General features: G+C 41.6%; 1 protein-coding gene across 1 annotated transcript in view; it reads left to right on the plus strand.

Annotated features, from left to right (window-relative positions):
• The window catches only part of ARFGEF3 (ARFGEF family member 3), a 130,464-nt gene that overhangs the window by 48,580 nt on the left and 64,935 nt on the right, over positions 1-16,949 (plus strand). The window contains exons 5-8 of the mRNA XM_054983266.1: positions 5,269-5,337; positions 6,722-6,844; positions 12,716-12,758; positions 14,280-14,358. Coding sequence (XP_054839241.1) covers positions 5,269-5,337; positions 6,722-6,844; positions 12,716-12,758; positions 14,280-14,358 — 314 coding nt within the window. The remainder of the gene's footprint in view (positions 1-5,268; positions 5,338-6,721; positions 6,845-12,715; positions 12,759-14,279; positions 14,359-16,949) is intronic.

The raw sequence follows: 16,949 nt of genomic DNA on the forward strand, positions 1-16,949 counted from the left end.
ATTAAATTATTAGTATTCACATTCTGGACAACCAGAGAGCAAAGCAATATTTTTCTTGTTTTAATACAGGAAGCACTCAGCAGTAATTAGTATCCACAGCCTTCATTATGAGTCACTCATTTATGGAAACAACTTTCCTAAGAGCATTAGCAAGATAAGAAGCAATTTAATTGTTTGCCAGTGCAAGTAATCATCATGAGTAACAGGATTTTCTTCCATGCTCAGCACGTTTGTTTCCAGTGGTATCCTTCGTAATGTCCACGCTGTTTTTTAAATGTTGCAGACTGAGTTTTAAGAACCTCTTTTAAGATCTCTGGGAGTTGAAAGATTATTAATTTTAGTGACCTGTCTTTTGTTACCTTCTACTTATTATTGCTTTATTAATGTTTATTAGTTGTGTTATACATTTCTTTGAAATTCTCATGATGGCCACACAAAAGTATAGGATAATTCCCTAGTTCCAGCCTATAGCCATTCATCAAGCATTTTGTACTTTAATCCCTGCAGATTTGAAGGCAACAATTGCAAGATAGATTGGAAGCTGTACGAGTAAGCCTACTTAAAAGTACTTCAGATAATAGTCAGCTCAGACCTCCCCTTACTACCTGAGGGGCTAATGTCTCTAATTGACACCCTGCAAAAATCTAGAATGTCAAGAGGGATGCTGATTCAAGTCAACACTCTTCAAGCCCCTCTAGTGATTGATGGCTTTGCTTCAGTTCAGGATGGAAACCATGAATAACCAACCATGCTACTGGAGTCAAAGTAGGCGGATGCTGACAATGGCAGTGTACATCATGACGTCAACAACTGTTTGGAAGAACTCATCATAATCGATGGACTCACAAACTGCCATCCAAATCCTTCCTTCCCCAATAAGTAAAATTATATCATGGAACATTGCAGGTTGGAGGAGTAAGGCCTAGGATAGCAACTTTCTTGAATATCTTAAAGGCTTTGATACTGTACTTTTCAGTAGTGATTTGCACATATTTTTACAAATAGTAATACCCAAAAATCTGAGATGATGGTCAAATTTAAGTAACAACAGTGTATTATAGCAGTTGTCCTCCCCAGTCTCTTTCTTTAGGGTTTCTCCCTCTTCCTTGAATTATCTAACGTGTACTGAGAGAGAACTCAGTAATAATATCAGAAGAGAATCTTCAAATTAATTAATACCTAACTTGTTGACTGGGATGATTCTATTTCCATCTTATTTTCTCCATATTATGTTTGGGTAGAATCACTGATTTCCCAGTTGCAATTGGCAGATGCTTTATTAAAATTTACACACATATACTCCAATACAATTATTCTATAACCCTTTGAAACAAAATATTTCTAGTGCTTTGTGTCTTTTTACATGTTGTATAATCTCATCTCAATTTGTATATTAAAACTTGATAGAACAAAATATTGCTATCTGTGGGGTTCCTCTGGACATGGGGTTGCTGCCTGACCTTCCACTGTGATGGTGCCATAGTCCTGTGTGGTCTCACTCCAGCTGTTGTTAGGTCTACCATCACCCTCAAAGGGTATCTCTCTGGCCTCAGAAGTAGGCAAGGGATAGGCTGGGGTTACTTCAACTCAGGAAGCTTGTCTTTCTGCCCTGTAGGCTGCTTTTGTCATTCAGAGGTAGTTCTCCCATGAGGCATAAACCTGGACAAGGGGCTGCAACACAGCTTCTCCCCAGCCTTACCTCACCTCCCTGAGATGCACTCCATCTGACCCAGTCTCTCCACCTTGTTAGGGCTACATCCCTTGTCCTTGTCTGTTAAATCATAGGTAGGGATCCCATTTCTTCTATGGGGTGGGGGATCCCCTGCTTTCACCCTCCACCCCCTGCCTCCACTACCTGGCCAGCAGGGGAGGAAGGCACAGGAACAGTTCTCCCAGCCACACTCCCGGGGTGGCATGACAACATTACTGATGTCATTGCACCACCCCGGGAGCACTCCTGCACTTCAACGCAGGCCGATTTGGGCCCCAGATGGACTGAATTGGGCCTGGTTGGAGCCCAAATCAGCCTGCTTTGAAGCAGGCTCGTCCACTGCCACTTCACAGTGACATCACAGGAAGTGAACAATCACGCACAGCGAGCACAAGTGAAGAGTAAATAATGCAAGAAGGAGGTAAGAGGCAGGTCTTCCCCCCTCCCACCAGAGGGTAAGGAGACCTGACAACTAGAGGTGGGCATGGACCAGGAAATTGACCTAAATTGAACAGCAACCTGCCCGGTTCGTCATTCGCAAGCACGCTGTTTGTGGGACTCAAATTTTTCATGAACTTTAGTCCGTTTGGGCCTGTTCGTCAGTCCATGGTCCGTGAGTCCAGACATCCTGGCACAGATCTATCAATTAACTAGGCAAGGGAGGGGACGTCTGCAGACCTTCAGCCCATAAAAAACTTGATAGGCAACTCTGGCTGCCAACCAGAGAGCTCCCTTCTTCTCTATGCAAGCAAGGGGCAAGAATTCATTCCCTTGGCAATGGAGGAGATGGATGTTCTACAGCCATGGGAATACCAATCTTAGCCCTCAAAACCTTGAGAGGTAGCTCTGGCTGCCAACTAGAGACCTCCCTTCTTCTCTATGCAAGTAAGGAGGAAGAATTAATTCCCTTGGCAATGGAGGAGATGAACATTCTACAGCCATCAAAACCTTGATAGGCAGCGCTGCTTGCCAACCAGAGAGCTCCCATTCTTCTCTATGCATGCAAGGAACAAGAATTAATTCCCTAGGCAATGGAGGGGATGGACATTCTGCACCACTGGGAACACCAATCTTAGCCCTCAAAATCTTGATAGTCAGCGCTGCCTGCCAACCAGAGAGCTCCCATTCTTCTCTATGCATGCAAGGAGCAAGAATTAATTCCCTTGGCAATGGAGGAGATGGACGTTCCGCCGTCATGGGAACACCAATCTTAGTTCTCCAAACCTTGAGAGGCAGCTCTGCCTGCCAGCCAGAAAGCTCCTATTCTTCTCCATGCAAGCAAGGAGGAAGAATTAATTCCCTACGCAATGGAGAGGATGGGCATTCTGGAGCCATGGGAACACCAATCTTAGCCCTCAAAACCTTGATAGGCAGCTCTGCCTGCCAACCAGAGAGCTCCCATTCTTCTCTATGCATGCAAGGAACAAGAATGAATTCCCTAGGCAATGGAAGGGATGGATGTTCTGCAGCCATCGAAACACCAATCTTAGCCCTTGAAACCTTGATAGACAGCTCTGCCTGCCAACCAGAGGGCTCCCATTTTTCTCTATGCATGCAAGAAGCAAGAATTAATTCCCTAGGCAATGGCTGGGAAGGTATTTATGTGGTTAGTGAGGGGCCCTTCCCCCACACTTTTCTGTTTGAGTTTGCTTCATTACAACTTTTTGGCGCTGTAAGCCAATGCAAGTCAATTGGCATTTGCGACTCCTAGTATCTACTGGAAGTTTCCTGGGGGCAGCCACTTTGGGGGGTCTGTAACTCGGACGTCCGAAATACAATCTTGTCCAGACTTGGAGGGTGGCTGTAGGAGAGGTTGCTGAAGATTCCCTGCAAGATTGGGCTCTTTGGGTGTGAAGGGGGCAGTGCCAGGGCTCCCACACGTGATAGACCATGGACCGATGAACCAGTCCATGAACGGGCTGATCTGTGAAAAGTTCATGGTCTGTGTTCCATGAAAATTCAGAGATCATGGGCCGGAGGTCCATGGCATTTTCCCAGTTTGTACCCACCTCTACTAACAACCTTAATCTTAGGCCAGGCCGGAGGACACAGCCATTATTCTGCTGGTGGTTGTAGTGAGCCCTGCCCCGAAGCTGCTGTGGTTCCAGCTGATGAAGTTGTGGCTGGGTATTGCAGACCCATCCACATCTTTGGAGCAGGCAGGGCCTTGCAGTGTGCCTTGCTCCCCCGCTGCCAGTGGCTGTTTCCTCAGCCTGTTTCTCATCCCACTGGCAGTCTCTTTGTCATGGGAGCTCTTTTGGCTGCTGTTCATCTCAGCGGTAGCCTCTGCTGCCAGAGCCTTCCTAGCCACTCCCTCACAGGGCTTATGGGAGCCTGGTAAGTTCCTTCAGGGGACCCCAGGAGGGGTAGTCCTCAGAAGGGTGGCTGGCCAGTGTTGCTTTGTTGGTCCCAGCTTTGACTGGGCTATGCTGCAGTGCTGGCTCTGGACACTATTGCTCCAGGCTAGTTTGTAAACTTGAGGGCATAGTTTGGTAAATACATTCAGTTGATAGCCTTAGCCAATGTAGTTTGCATTCCTAAAGTAGTTTTGGTCTCCTCTGTAAATTTCTTTCAGTCCTCAAGAAGAATCAAAGTGGAAGAATCTTGAAATAGTTAAATGGATTGTGGCACTTCAGACTACAGCCCAGGACAGCATTTTTGAAAGTTGTGTCATGACCTTGATGCCATGCATGTAAAAAAAACATGCCTATCTTATTTAGCCTACTTTCTGCTGTATTATTTTTCCACTTGCAGGAAATTTATTTTATATACGGGAAAATTTAAAAATGGCTCACCCAACCCTCACCTGTTTTGTAGTATTTCCCCTTCTACTACCTCATCCTGCTGCAAATGTAAACCAGGTTGCTTACATCCCTGGCTGCCTCTATAAATCCTCTCCCCAGAGTTTTGGCTATTTTGAATCTCCCACAAGGCAACATTTTGTCCCATGGCACCTGTGATTTGGCTTACTCTCTTGCCACCATTAGAGTGCAGCATACTAAGGCACTCTTGTTCTTTTCTCCCCCATCCCTTTTCAAGTGCCAAAACAGCTGCAGGGGTGGGTGAGACATGTGTGCTTCAGATGCCACGCTGAATTGGGTCCTCACGGCATTTTTAAATTGCTTTAAAATCACAGCGGTGTACATGGGTCCGATCCTAGGTGCCATTGTAGTGTCCAATTGAGGTAACCCTGAATGTTAGGAGGGGAGAATGTGTAGGGGAAACTTGATTTTTGGTTCCTCTCTAGTTATTGAAGTTCAGTGGGGCTAACTTACTTAAGCCCTCGTCTCTACACACATTTTTATGTCATGTACCTTCTTTATTCCTGATCTCTGTTCTAGCTTTTAGAAGTACATTTTTGTGGTCCTGTTTCTGGAGAGAGATTGGAACTTAGTTTCTGGCTAGCCTGTTCCAGCCATATGATTCTTTTATCAACTTAAAGAGGGGACATGTGATGGTCTTGCTGCTGGTCTAGTGGATACAACCTTGGTCAGCAAAGCCAATTTCAGGGAGTCATTAGATTAAAGCGCCTGTCTTTTGCTTTTCCTTCCTTATAGGTTCTGCTCTGTATAACATACACTCCTACATTTGAGCTGAATGGGAGTTCAGTGCTGAAGATTGCTGAGGTAAGTCTTCTTTTGCCGTTGATAACTAAGCTCAGGCAATTGATGAAATAAGCTTTACCATCACCAACTAAGCAGGTAGCGACTCAGTTAATTACTCATATAGCTTTAATTGTGATAAAGAGCTGGTGGGCATGCTGCATTACTGACTTGATATCAACTAATGCAATGTTTTGCTTTGTTCTAAGTGATCTTTTAGAAGTGTGAACTACAAATTGAAATGTGTAGAATTGTCAAAATACCTTGTTTTTTTTAAACAAATGACTAAAAATGTAAAGACACTATCATTTTAGATGCTATTAACAATCATCTAGTTATGCATGTGGGAATTCTCATAATTGAACCCACACACATATACACATGTGCGCGCACACACAATTAGTCTAGAACTGACCTTACTGTTTTCTGGTTTTCTCTCTGGAGGGAATGTATGTATGTAGGAGCAGACAATCAAGTGAGCTCAGTCTGAAACAGATGTTTATCACCTTGCAGGGTCAGCCTTGGTTAGTAATTGGATGGGAGACCTCCAACGAAGACCAGGGTTGCAGAGGCAGGCAATGGCAAACCACCTCTGTTAGTCTCAGAGGGTCGCCATAAGTCAGCTATGACTTGAGCGCACTCTCCACCAAGAACTACCAAAAAAACAGAAGTCCAGTCTCAAGGGCTACTGGCATGTGTTACTTCTGCTGTTTTAAGAGCAAATGCTTACTTGTTTCCTTCAGACATTTAACCAATATATGTATGATGTTGAAAATCCATGTTCAAATCTTGCAATTCAGCTGCAGAAAAGGTGCCCGTTGGGGAGAGACTGATGTGGACTGGAGTTCTAAAGAATGGGGGCTCATCTTTTCTCCCCTATGCTTTTTTTAAAATTAGAAATGTCCCCTTGAGCTGCTTACCTAAGCATGAACAAAAAAACAAGACAGGAGCCATGCTGACTTTTTTTGTAGCAGGTGTGGGGAGGAGGGATTTCTGACTGAAACAGCACAGGGCAAGGCAGTGTTTTTTTAAAAAAAACCTTTCCAGCATCACAGCCCTAATCTATATTTCCCCTCTCCTGGGGCTGCTTTTTGCAGTTCAGTTCCATGTCTAGGGATCTGGGCATGGATTCCCACTGTAATTGGGGGGGGGGGCTAACTCATAAGGAAACAAGCATTCTCTGTCAGAATTGGAGGAGGGGAACTCACTCAGGCAAGTAGCCACTGAGTTTGAATGTGAATAGTTTGGGGGTTATATTACCATAGTTTAAATAATGCTATAAGGAATGAACATTTCAGTGTTAAGACTAGTGTCCAAAATAATGCTATATGGTTTATACTATCCACAATGATTTAAAAATATATTGCTCTTACTATCTTCTTGCAACTGTCATTTTTAACCTCATCAGGTTTGCATTGAGACTTATGTCTCCAGCTATCATCAGAGGAGTATTAATACAGCTGTCCGGGCAACCCTTAGCCAGATGCTGAGTGACTTGACTTTACAGTTACGACAAAAACAAGATGAAACAGTGAGTCCTCTGGCAACAGTAAATACATCAGAGTTTCTGACTGGGCCCTCAGTCTGCTTTTTTGTGTGCTTTATGGATTTATTTTTAAAAATCACTATTGTCTTTATGACTGTAAGACAAAAGCAAATCAAAACCTGACATGTCCAGTATTTCCCAAAGACTTCGTCAGGATAGACCAGAATTTTTAATGGCAAGAAATTATGTAGTGGTAGTTGCCACATATTTGCTTTCTTCTACTCTAAGAATCCATAGTGGGGTGCACTGATAAGTGAGGGCAACTTGAATACACATCTTTCAATGATATAATTTTTCTAGCATTTCTGATTCCGTTTGCTTACTTTCCTTCCTAATTGCATCCCTGATCTCTTGTGGCTTTTGTCCATTTTACTTCCACAATCCCCAGCATAGACTTTTTGGTGATCAAAGTAATCTCCTCCTTCCTCTTTTGCAAAATGAAAAGCTGTAGATACCACCCAGTGTCACCCAAGAATAATAGAATGTTTTACTGCCATTCATGATACAGAATCAAACCAGTAAACATCTAGCTACTGCTGCCTGCCTGTGGTTCTCTGGGATTCCAGACTGACATCTTTGTCAGCCCTTTCACTTGAGATCCTTTAACTGAAAATAACAGCTTGAGAATCAAGCTGCACAGCCCATGCAGTTCCCTGAATGTTTTTCTGTAAGGTTCTTTTGTTAAAAATGCAGTGTAGCCATTAGCAGCTTCAGGTTGAGTGGAGGATCAGCCAAGAAAATAAGCTATTTAATTGTTTCTTTGCCAGTCATTTCTGTGTTCAAACTGCCCCCTCCCTGAGGTGTTTTTGTTTCCCAAGGGGGGGGATGGGATTGTGTATTTTTCCTGTGTAAATGAGAAAACAGTATGGAGTAGAGTTACTTTGAGCAAACAGAAGAATTAAGGGAAAGGATTCAGCAGCACTTGAATCCCCAGACAGAGTAAAATCACTTGGTTGGGTTTTTTTTAAAGCACAATAATCACAATAAGCATTACACATATATAGTGTGACCATGAAATTTGGATTTTATTCTTGTAAAACATATGCTGTGCCACTCGTTTGGACTGTATGGAGAATCAGGTTAGATGTTACAGTGGCCACAGGTCCAATCTGTGACCGCCGACACCATTTTAGAAGATAATTTAGCTGATGAAAATTCAAAATCATCAGGCCCATGGGCCATGGCATGACAACACCATGCAATCTAAACATCTTTTCAAACGCTGAAACAGTTGTGAGGGGCTGTTTTGGCATTTGAAAAGGTGGAGGCAAACAAAATGGATGGTGCCACCAAGCCGCAGGCCCAGTCAGCCCTTGCAGCAGTTTTTGAATGACAAATTCTCTTCTAATGTTTACTGAATTGGCCATGGGGCAGCCCATTGCTGCCAGGTTGCATCAAAAATGAAGTTTTCAGCTTGGAACAAGGACGACTGTGCATCCACATCCACAGCCTGTGTCCTGGCCTGCCTCCTTCCATTTCCCCTCCTTTCCCACTGCTGGCCAGGTGAGCAGCAGCAGAGGGTCAGAGTATATGATTCAGACAAGAGACCTTATACAGATACAGCTATTTATACAGCTAAGTAGCTTGATACCCGTGCATCGCTACGGTATTTAACTACTTTAAATCCAGTTACTGCCTTTCTTCAACTGTCTGCAGTTTCCTTTACCTGATTTTTACCTCAGAACACAGAGTTCCACAGCTGACCAATCGGAGAGAAGGGGGTGCAAGCAGGCAGGAGCCTGCCAGCCACCCAGGAAAGCCAGGCCCCATAGGGAGCTTGGCAGCCCTAGAGGAGAGGTGTATTTTTACCTCAGGACACATTCAATGACTCCCAACAGCAACTGCATACTGTTTAGAATATTGGGGTGATGACCAATCAGTCTGCATATGCAAATGACCTCAGGGAATAGTGGCCAAGTTGGCAGTTGGTGGGGGAGGGGAGGAGCACCCTGCAAGCCACACAGGGAAGCCATATCTCTATGGGAAAATACATTTTAACTATTTTTACCCCCTTTGGGGGCGAATTTCTTAAAATCTCTTCTTAGTGAGTCTCTACATCATGAAAGGAAAGTTCATGTTTCTGTGTCCAGGGGTTTGGGCTTGATGAGTCAGTCGGAAAACTTGTCTTTATCAGTATAGACTAGCTTGATGCCGGTGCTTCGCTATAGTATTTAACTACTTTAAATCCAGTTATAATATTTATGGGTATGTAACAATTTTTGGTTAGGGGGGTGGTTGAGTTGATTTTGTAGTATAATCGCATAGTACCCGAGCTTCACAAAAGTGTTTGAATAAAGTGAAGCATGTTGATGCCTAAAACTGATGAAGTGAATTTCAAAATGTCACATTTATTGAAGAGATTTTTTAAAGGAAAAGATTGTAGTGCAATAAATAAAGTGAAAAATACGTACAACTTTTTTTTCTACCGAAAGACGTCTTTATAGACCTCATTGGTGATTTTCCCTTCAGGATCACCAGGCTGCTGGGTGAGCTCAGTCTGGAGCAGGCCACATAGAACTGCCCATGTGAGAAGCAGTCCTCCCTCAAGTCAATTCCTGCCACCTTCAGTATCGGCCCCTGGGACTTGTTGATCGTCATAACAAAAAAGACCTTGAGGGGGAACTGCAGTCTCTTGAACTCGGAGAGGTTATCTGATGGTATGAATGGTATGCGTAGTATGAACACCAACTCACCCCAAGCACTGCTGATGACCAATGTGGCCTCAATGATATTCCTGTGGAGGGCTTTCACTCATAGTCTGGTGCCATTGCAGAGTTTGGGTGAGCTGCAGTTCTGGACCAGCATCACTGGAGCCCCCACTCTGAGGAGAAGCTTGTGGGCTGGGAAGCAAAGTGGGCTGAGCATGTTGAGGAACTCCACAGAGTAGTGGACCGCATCATCCATTTGCACCACTGAGTCCACAGATCTGTACTCCATTTCTGCCCCTTCGAGGGAGTTGTGTTTCATTAATGATGGCAGCCTTGTTGTTCTTGGGGGTCAGAATGGCACGCTTGCACAGCCCATCCATGGACTACTCCCTGATAGTGGCGATATCAGGGTATATCATGACTGTTAGGTCTGCTAGGGTTGTCACTACTGTGCCCAGGCCTGCAGGGATGGTCACCTTTCCCTTGGACTTGGGACTTGCTGGTACTTGGCCACTGCTGCTCAGTGCACCACAGGAGTACGATGTGCATATTTCTTTGCCGCATCTCTAAGTTGCTTCCTCCTTTTAGCATCGGTATATCTTGTATATCATCTGCCAGGAGGCTTCTTGGGGGCAGTAAGAGATGATGGCTGCAAGAAGTGTGAGGTGGAGTTGGACTGAGGGAGGGATTGGTGTGGTGGGCACTTTGGCAGGTTCATGTGAGAGGTTCGCATTGAAATAACCCCTAAATAGGTTGTGCACCATCTCCCCATGAACATTTAAAAACTCAGTTGCCATACTGACTTTTATATAAAATCCCTTTTCAGGAGTCTTGTACTGTCTTTCTTCCTTTATCTAATTTTTACCTCAGAACACAAAGATCCATAGCTGACCCATCAGTCTCCCAGCCACACAGGAAAGCCAGGCCCCACAGGGAGATTGGCAACCCTAGACTGAGAGGTGTATTTTTACCTCAGGACACATTCAGTGACTCCCAATAGCAAGTATATACTCTTTAGAATATAATCAATCAAGGCTGCATATGCAAATGACCTCAGGGAAGAATGGCAGTTGGCCGGGGGAGTGGGGAGGACCCTGCACAGCCGTACAGGGAAGCTGTATCCCTGTGCGAAAACAGATTTTACTCCTTTTTACCCCCTTGGGGGCGAATTTCTTAAAATCCCTTCTTAGTGAGCCCCTACATCACAAAAGGAACGTCCTGCCCAAATTTCACGCTTCTAGGTCCAGGGGTTTGGGCTGGGTGTTGATGAGTGAGTCAGGACACTTGTCTTTATATATAAAAATCGTTGGCCTTTCTTTTTTTAAACGTGACTAGTATATGCAAAAACTCAGCAGAAATTATTTACCAAAGTTCTTAGGAATTTAATACAGTATTTTAACTGTATTTAACGATTTTAACGATTTTAACTGTTCACCGCCCAGAGCCCCTGGGGATGGGCGGTATATAAATTGAAGAAATAAAATAAATAAATAAATAAATAAATAAATAAATAAATAAATAAATAAATAAATAAATAAATAAATAAATAAATAAATGGTTTGTATTTCCTGCAGTTGATGGATACATTTCAAATTTAACATTTGATGTATTTTTAAATACAATACTTTGCTTATCATTTAGGATCAGGCCAGAGAATTCTGAGCATTAGTACTGCTGGCAAAAGCTGCATACTGTTTAACTTTTGTGATATTATTACAATCCAGTGCTGAGATTACTGCTTCAGTATTTTTAGGCAAACTGATCACAAAATTGTTTGTTGCACTAAATGTTGCCTCTTCACATACAAGATAAAAATTGTTGATGAGCTTGGGTGGATATAAAGCCTCATATAGCTTGAGATCAACATGACTTAAGAACTGCCTTCTCCCACTTCGATCACCTTTGGAGACCTTGTTTCAGATGCCCCTGACACATGAGGCTAGATGGGTAGCAACATGGAAAAAAGGCCTTCTCACTTGCCGAAACTTTGGAACTTTCTCCCCAGGGAGATTCATCTGTCTCCCTATGCTGTTGCATAGTGATTAAATGTCTGGGCTGCAAATCAGCACTCTGCTGGTAAAAATCTCACAACTGCCATGAGCTCAGCAGGTGGCCTTGGGTTAGCCACTCCCCCCAGCCCCAGCTCCCCAGCAGTACTGTGGGGATAATAATACACTGATTTTGTCCACCACTGTGAGTGTGGCAGTAATCTCTCCAGAAGGCCAGTATATAAGCATACTGTTGTTATTCTGCCAGCAGGTGAAGACTTTTTTGTTTTGCTTTGCATACCCCCAGTATACTCTTATTGGTACTCCTCCCTGGTTGTGTGTGTGTGTTTGTATGTCTATATGTTTTTATTGTATTTATATACATTTTAAATGTTAATGTTTTAAATGTTTTAATATCTGTTGTTCACTGTCTTGGTGACCCTATTTGGTTGAAAAAGCGGCATATGTTTTAAATAAATAAAATTATTATTAGAATTTAGGATAGTCAAGGATACAAAACTGAAACAGATCACAGCACAGTGAAAGTTATGCTCAAGAACAGAAAAGATTTCTAAAAGCTTCAAAAATACAACTAGTAAATGTAAGTTATAAGTTAAACATTGGCAATTTGTGAATGATTGTTTGAACTGGAAATGGTTAGAATAATCTCTGCCCACTATTGCTAGGAAGCACCTTGAACACAGAAGCACCAATCACACAATGTTGTATCATCACTGAGTCTCAGTGAGGAGAACAAGTTATAAATAAAGTAAATAAACTATAGATTAACAGTTCTAGATATAGACAAGGCCTTCATGGGGAACTCCAAGCTAACGAACTCTGCAAACTGCAAGTTTGAAAGTGGATGGGGTGAATAATTTGAGTGAAAAGAAAAGGCATATATGCTTTACCTATGATTTTCAAGATGTTTGTCTTTTTAAGTTTACTGACAAGTTAACACTCCTATGAATAACTTTGGTGACAGAAATATCTTCAAATATTTTGGTTAAGGTATATGCAATTAGCTTGGAATCTCTTGTATAACATTTCGAGCACATGGTGCTGTTCTTTTTCTTTCTCCAACATAATTGCATATATTCAAACCACTTACTTTCAGACATGGAGTTAGCTTCCTGGCTTCCTTCAATGTCTATTAAGTAAAATATGGCCTTAGGTAAATTGTACTAATGCCTGTACATTTATTCATTTTTTCTTGGTAGATAACTGAAGGCCAAGCAATTCTGCAAGGGTTCAAGAGCACAGGTATCTATTCACAGTTTTTTTTTTTTAAAAAAAATCTCCTTTTTTTTCTCCTTTAGATATTTTCATTATCATCATATTTACAGTTTCTACTTTTCATTCCTCACTACTCACAGTTTATTGCTATTGTCCTGCAGTTGTTCAAGCATTATGGATTTTCCAAATGGAGCAGTGTCTTTTCAGATACTAGAAAACTGTCATCTTTTATCTTACGCTTCATTCCTATGCCATATATAAAGCATATTTGATTATTTCCCCAAGATGATTCTAGTGACAGAGCACTCAGAGACAAGTTGCTAAAATTAGGATGTTACAGATGCAAAGAACATTTCTGTCAAAAGCCTGAAAGGGTAATTTATGTTTTTTCTTCAACAATTTGATATAAGCCATAGATAATTACCCGCTCTCGCCTCACTCATGAACAGCCCTTGCCTATTTCCGATGACTTCTGTAATGGGTGGAAATGCACAGCTGCTTAGACTGGAATAGGAAGTCCTTTTTTAACTGGTTTAAATGGAGAATCCAGACAATGTTGGCAGTTCACTGCATTCACTGTGTCTTTTTGATACCTTTGTTGTGGTGATAACTAATGAGAAAGGGGAAGTATTTATTTATTAATGAGAAAGGGGAAGTATTTATTTATTAAGTATTTATTAATATAATAAATTAATATAAAAGGAAAAGCAAAGGAACATATGAAGGTATCATACCTCTAAGGAAAGCCTCAATAGCATTTTGACTGCCCACAGTGAACACCCTGATGCTGCAATTGTTGTTTTTCAAAGCTATTATTCCTTTATGTTATCCTCATTGCTTCACATGCAAAGCTACCATTATTATTGTGTTGTTTATGATCATAGTAGCATAATTATAAAATAATAAAAAAGTGAAAAGTGAAAAGCAGCACCAAAAGTCCCCACCTGCATCCAGGGAGCTAAAACTGATAATTACTCACCGATTCATGAGAAAATAGGAAATAATTAAGTTGAACACAAAGGAATAAATGTAGAATTGGAGGAAGAGTCCGATTTGTTGAGTAGTGTTTACTTCTGAATAAACACATTGTAAGAACTTGCCTATGGAGGTGAATTTTTATGGGGAATAAAATAAGTAATATGGCAGTTTCAGTGCTTTCAGCTAAGTACAGAAAAGAAATTGTCAGCAGAGCAAAACAGTCTGTCATATGTAGTAAGTGCAGGTGTGGAGTCTGCATGGAGAATTTGTGCATATCCACTGAACATGACAGCTTCCTACCCGCTTCACAGAGAAGCATAAATCCATACAACCCACTCTGCACAGCAACTCTAGCCACATGAGCGTACATGATTTTCCTCAGTGTATGTTGGTTCCCAACTAATTTTATGCTGAAGCACTGAATTGGAAGCATGGAACATGGCCTAAGATGAAAAGCTTGGCTTAAAACATTATATATGTTCACGACCATTCTGCAAATGACTAATGTGGATGTAGTTAAGTATATACTTGCCTGTTGGCTCTAATATGTGTCCTTTGCCCCTTTTGCAGATTCTACAGTGGAGTCCCTTTGTGATGATGTTGTCTCTGTCTTCACGGTCCTTTGTGAAAAACTTCAGACAGTCATCAGGTGAGTAAGTTATTCTGAATATAAATGAGGAGTAGAAGAGTCCACCATTGTGTGGGTAACAATAATATACGACAAAATATATGGTAAAACCCACTTTGCACTGCAAACCAACAATTTTAAAGTATGAGTCTGTCTGAAAAGCCTTCCAGAATATCAAAAAGAAGCCTATTTCAGAGAAGGCTAGAAGTAGTGGAAAAGTCTCTTTCTCTCTATGTATCTACCTGTCTTTAACATTTTTATCATACCCTTTCTTTAAGGGGCTCAAAGTAGCATACATGATTCATCTTTCCTACATTTTATCCTCAACAGACATTTGAAGGAAATTAGGCTGAGAGTGACTAGCCCACATCATCCAGTGAGCTTCACAGCTGAGTGGAATATGGGACTCTAACAGCCATTTTCTTTCAACTGAGGAAGCCTACACAGCCTCTTATAATTTGGGGGGACTAGGTTTGTTTTGAAATGTAAACCTTTCCCTCAGCTACTGGATGTTCTTATGATAGGAAATATAAATGGTTTGGATTCACTGCTGTAAGTTTTGTGGTGAGTAAGAAGAACTCATCACTGAAGCAAGTTTATAAAAATAACAAATATTTATTTATGTATTTATGTTTATAAAGAACAGATCAGCAGCCTATGTTTCCCAACATTCAAAGGAGAAACTTGACTGAGGCGCAGAAGCTAATTGTGGCTTCAGATTGCAATTTTAATTCCTTTTAATTCTTCAAATACAAACAAGCTTTCATTTGCTGCTGTTTCCCTCCAGTATTCTATCCCCCCTTTGAAAGGTGATTGGATGCTGGAGCAGCACCCCCATAGCTTCAGGGATGAAATAGCTGAGTGGCTGTTCTGCTTTTCAGGAGCAGGGCAGCCTCCTGCCCATTACAAGGACCTTTATATTCACAGTTCTATTCCAACCACAACAACCACTAGCTGTCAAGTGACATCAATACCTACTGGCTCCCCTGAGAGCATGAAAAGAAAGAGATTCTGGGCTGAATGAAACTGGCACGTGGATTCATAAAGGGGCTGTAGGCCTCCTTGTTAGCTATTAGCTGAAAATTTACTGGAGATATAATGGAGTTTCATTTTTTTATTTATTTATTTCATTTATAGTGCTCCTTTCTCACTGAGACTCAGGGTGGATTACACAGTATGAGATTAGTACAATCAGTATCAAGGACATTTCCATAAACAATGTCATAGGGTAAATAGATACAAGTTTAAAAGACATAGTATTAGCAAGAATCCAATACAGAGTAGAAAAAATACTGAAGCAGAACATAATTAACTAACTAACACTGGACAACATGGAGCACTGGTGGTACATAGGAGTACATATTTAAAGCAGCAGATAATGTGTAAGGCAATATAGTGATGAAGTCTATGGTCCCTAACTCATTAGCAAAGCACCTGAAACCCATCCCTACAATACAGCCCTCCCATTTGAGTAAAAAGCCTTTTTGAATAGTTCGGTTTTGCATCATTTACAAAGAGCCAGGAGAGTGGGGGCTCTTCTGATTTCCTCTGGCAGGTCATTCCACAGGTTAGGGGCTACCACAGAGAAAGCCGTGTGTGGGCTGCTGCTGACTTCACCCATGTATTCTGTATTTACTTATTTTAATCTAATTTTAAAACAGTATAGCACAACACACAGTTTGTGCTGTTACTTTTAAAAAATTGTTCCAAATTATAATTGATAATTCATAAGGTGTCCTTTTGTGATAATAAAAGGTCAAATCAGATCGCTGAGGAGTACCTTAAATATCCCCTGGGCCAAGTATAATTAACACCCATCGGAGTTCAAGGGAAGCAGTCTTTGTTATCCTATGGTGCAATGCATGAAAGCACTGTGGAAAAATTAATTCAGGAATGAATTAAGTAAATATAGAGTAACTGGTGCATTGGAAAGCAGACATTTACCATTAATTTGCTATCACACCAGTAATTATTATTACAAGTGTATCCCATATTAAGCTTAGCAGTTGTAATTACTTGTACACCTAAATAACTGTAATTACTTCCAAATGGTATCTCTCTACTTTTTAATTGCAAGCAGTTTATTCACAGTAGCAGCAGCAGCATTTATATTGCATCTATGTACTAGTATGTGTAGTTGTTGTTTATTATTAAATACTACTAAAATTATTAAGTAGTCATAAGAAAAAATGTCAAATATTATTATCCTAGCAAAATCCCATCATTGAGATGAGCTGTACTCTCCTGGGCCCTTTTCACACTGCTTACCTGCTCCCGGAACGTTGCGAAATATCGCGCAAAAACCTCAGAAGATAGCATCTTCTTGCAAGAGTTTTGCATGATGTCGTGCAAAACTCTCGCGAGAAGACGTTATCTTCCGCGTTTTTTGCGTGATATTTCACAACATGCCGGGAGCAGGTAAGCAGTGTGAAAAGGGCCCTGGTCACTCTCATGAATAACTCACATGGCGGAGGCCTCCCTGTTTTTCTGTAGTTGCTTTCAGTTTGTGAACACCTTGCAGTTGGTTTCACTTTTCAGTAGTGGAAGCACTGCCACACTGGACAGGGATCCTGAAGAACAAAAAGGCAGTATCTGTCCTGCAGAGCCAGCAG

The sequence above is a fragment of the Eublepharis macularius genome, chromosome 1 (assembly GCF_028583425.1).
Source record: "Eublepharis macularius isolate TG4126 chromosome 1, MPM_Emac_v1.0, whole genome shotgun sequence".
In the NCBI taxonomy this organism is placed as follows: Eukaryota; Metazoa; Chordata; class Lepidosauria; order Squamata; family Eublepharidae; genus Eublepharis; species Eublepharis macularius.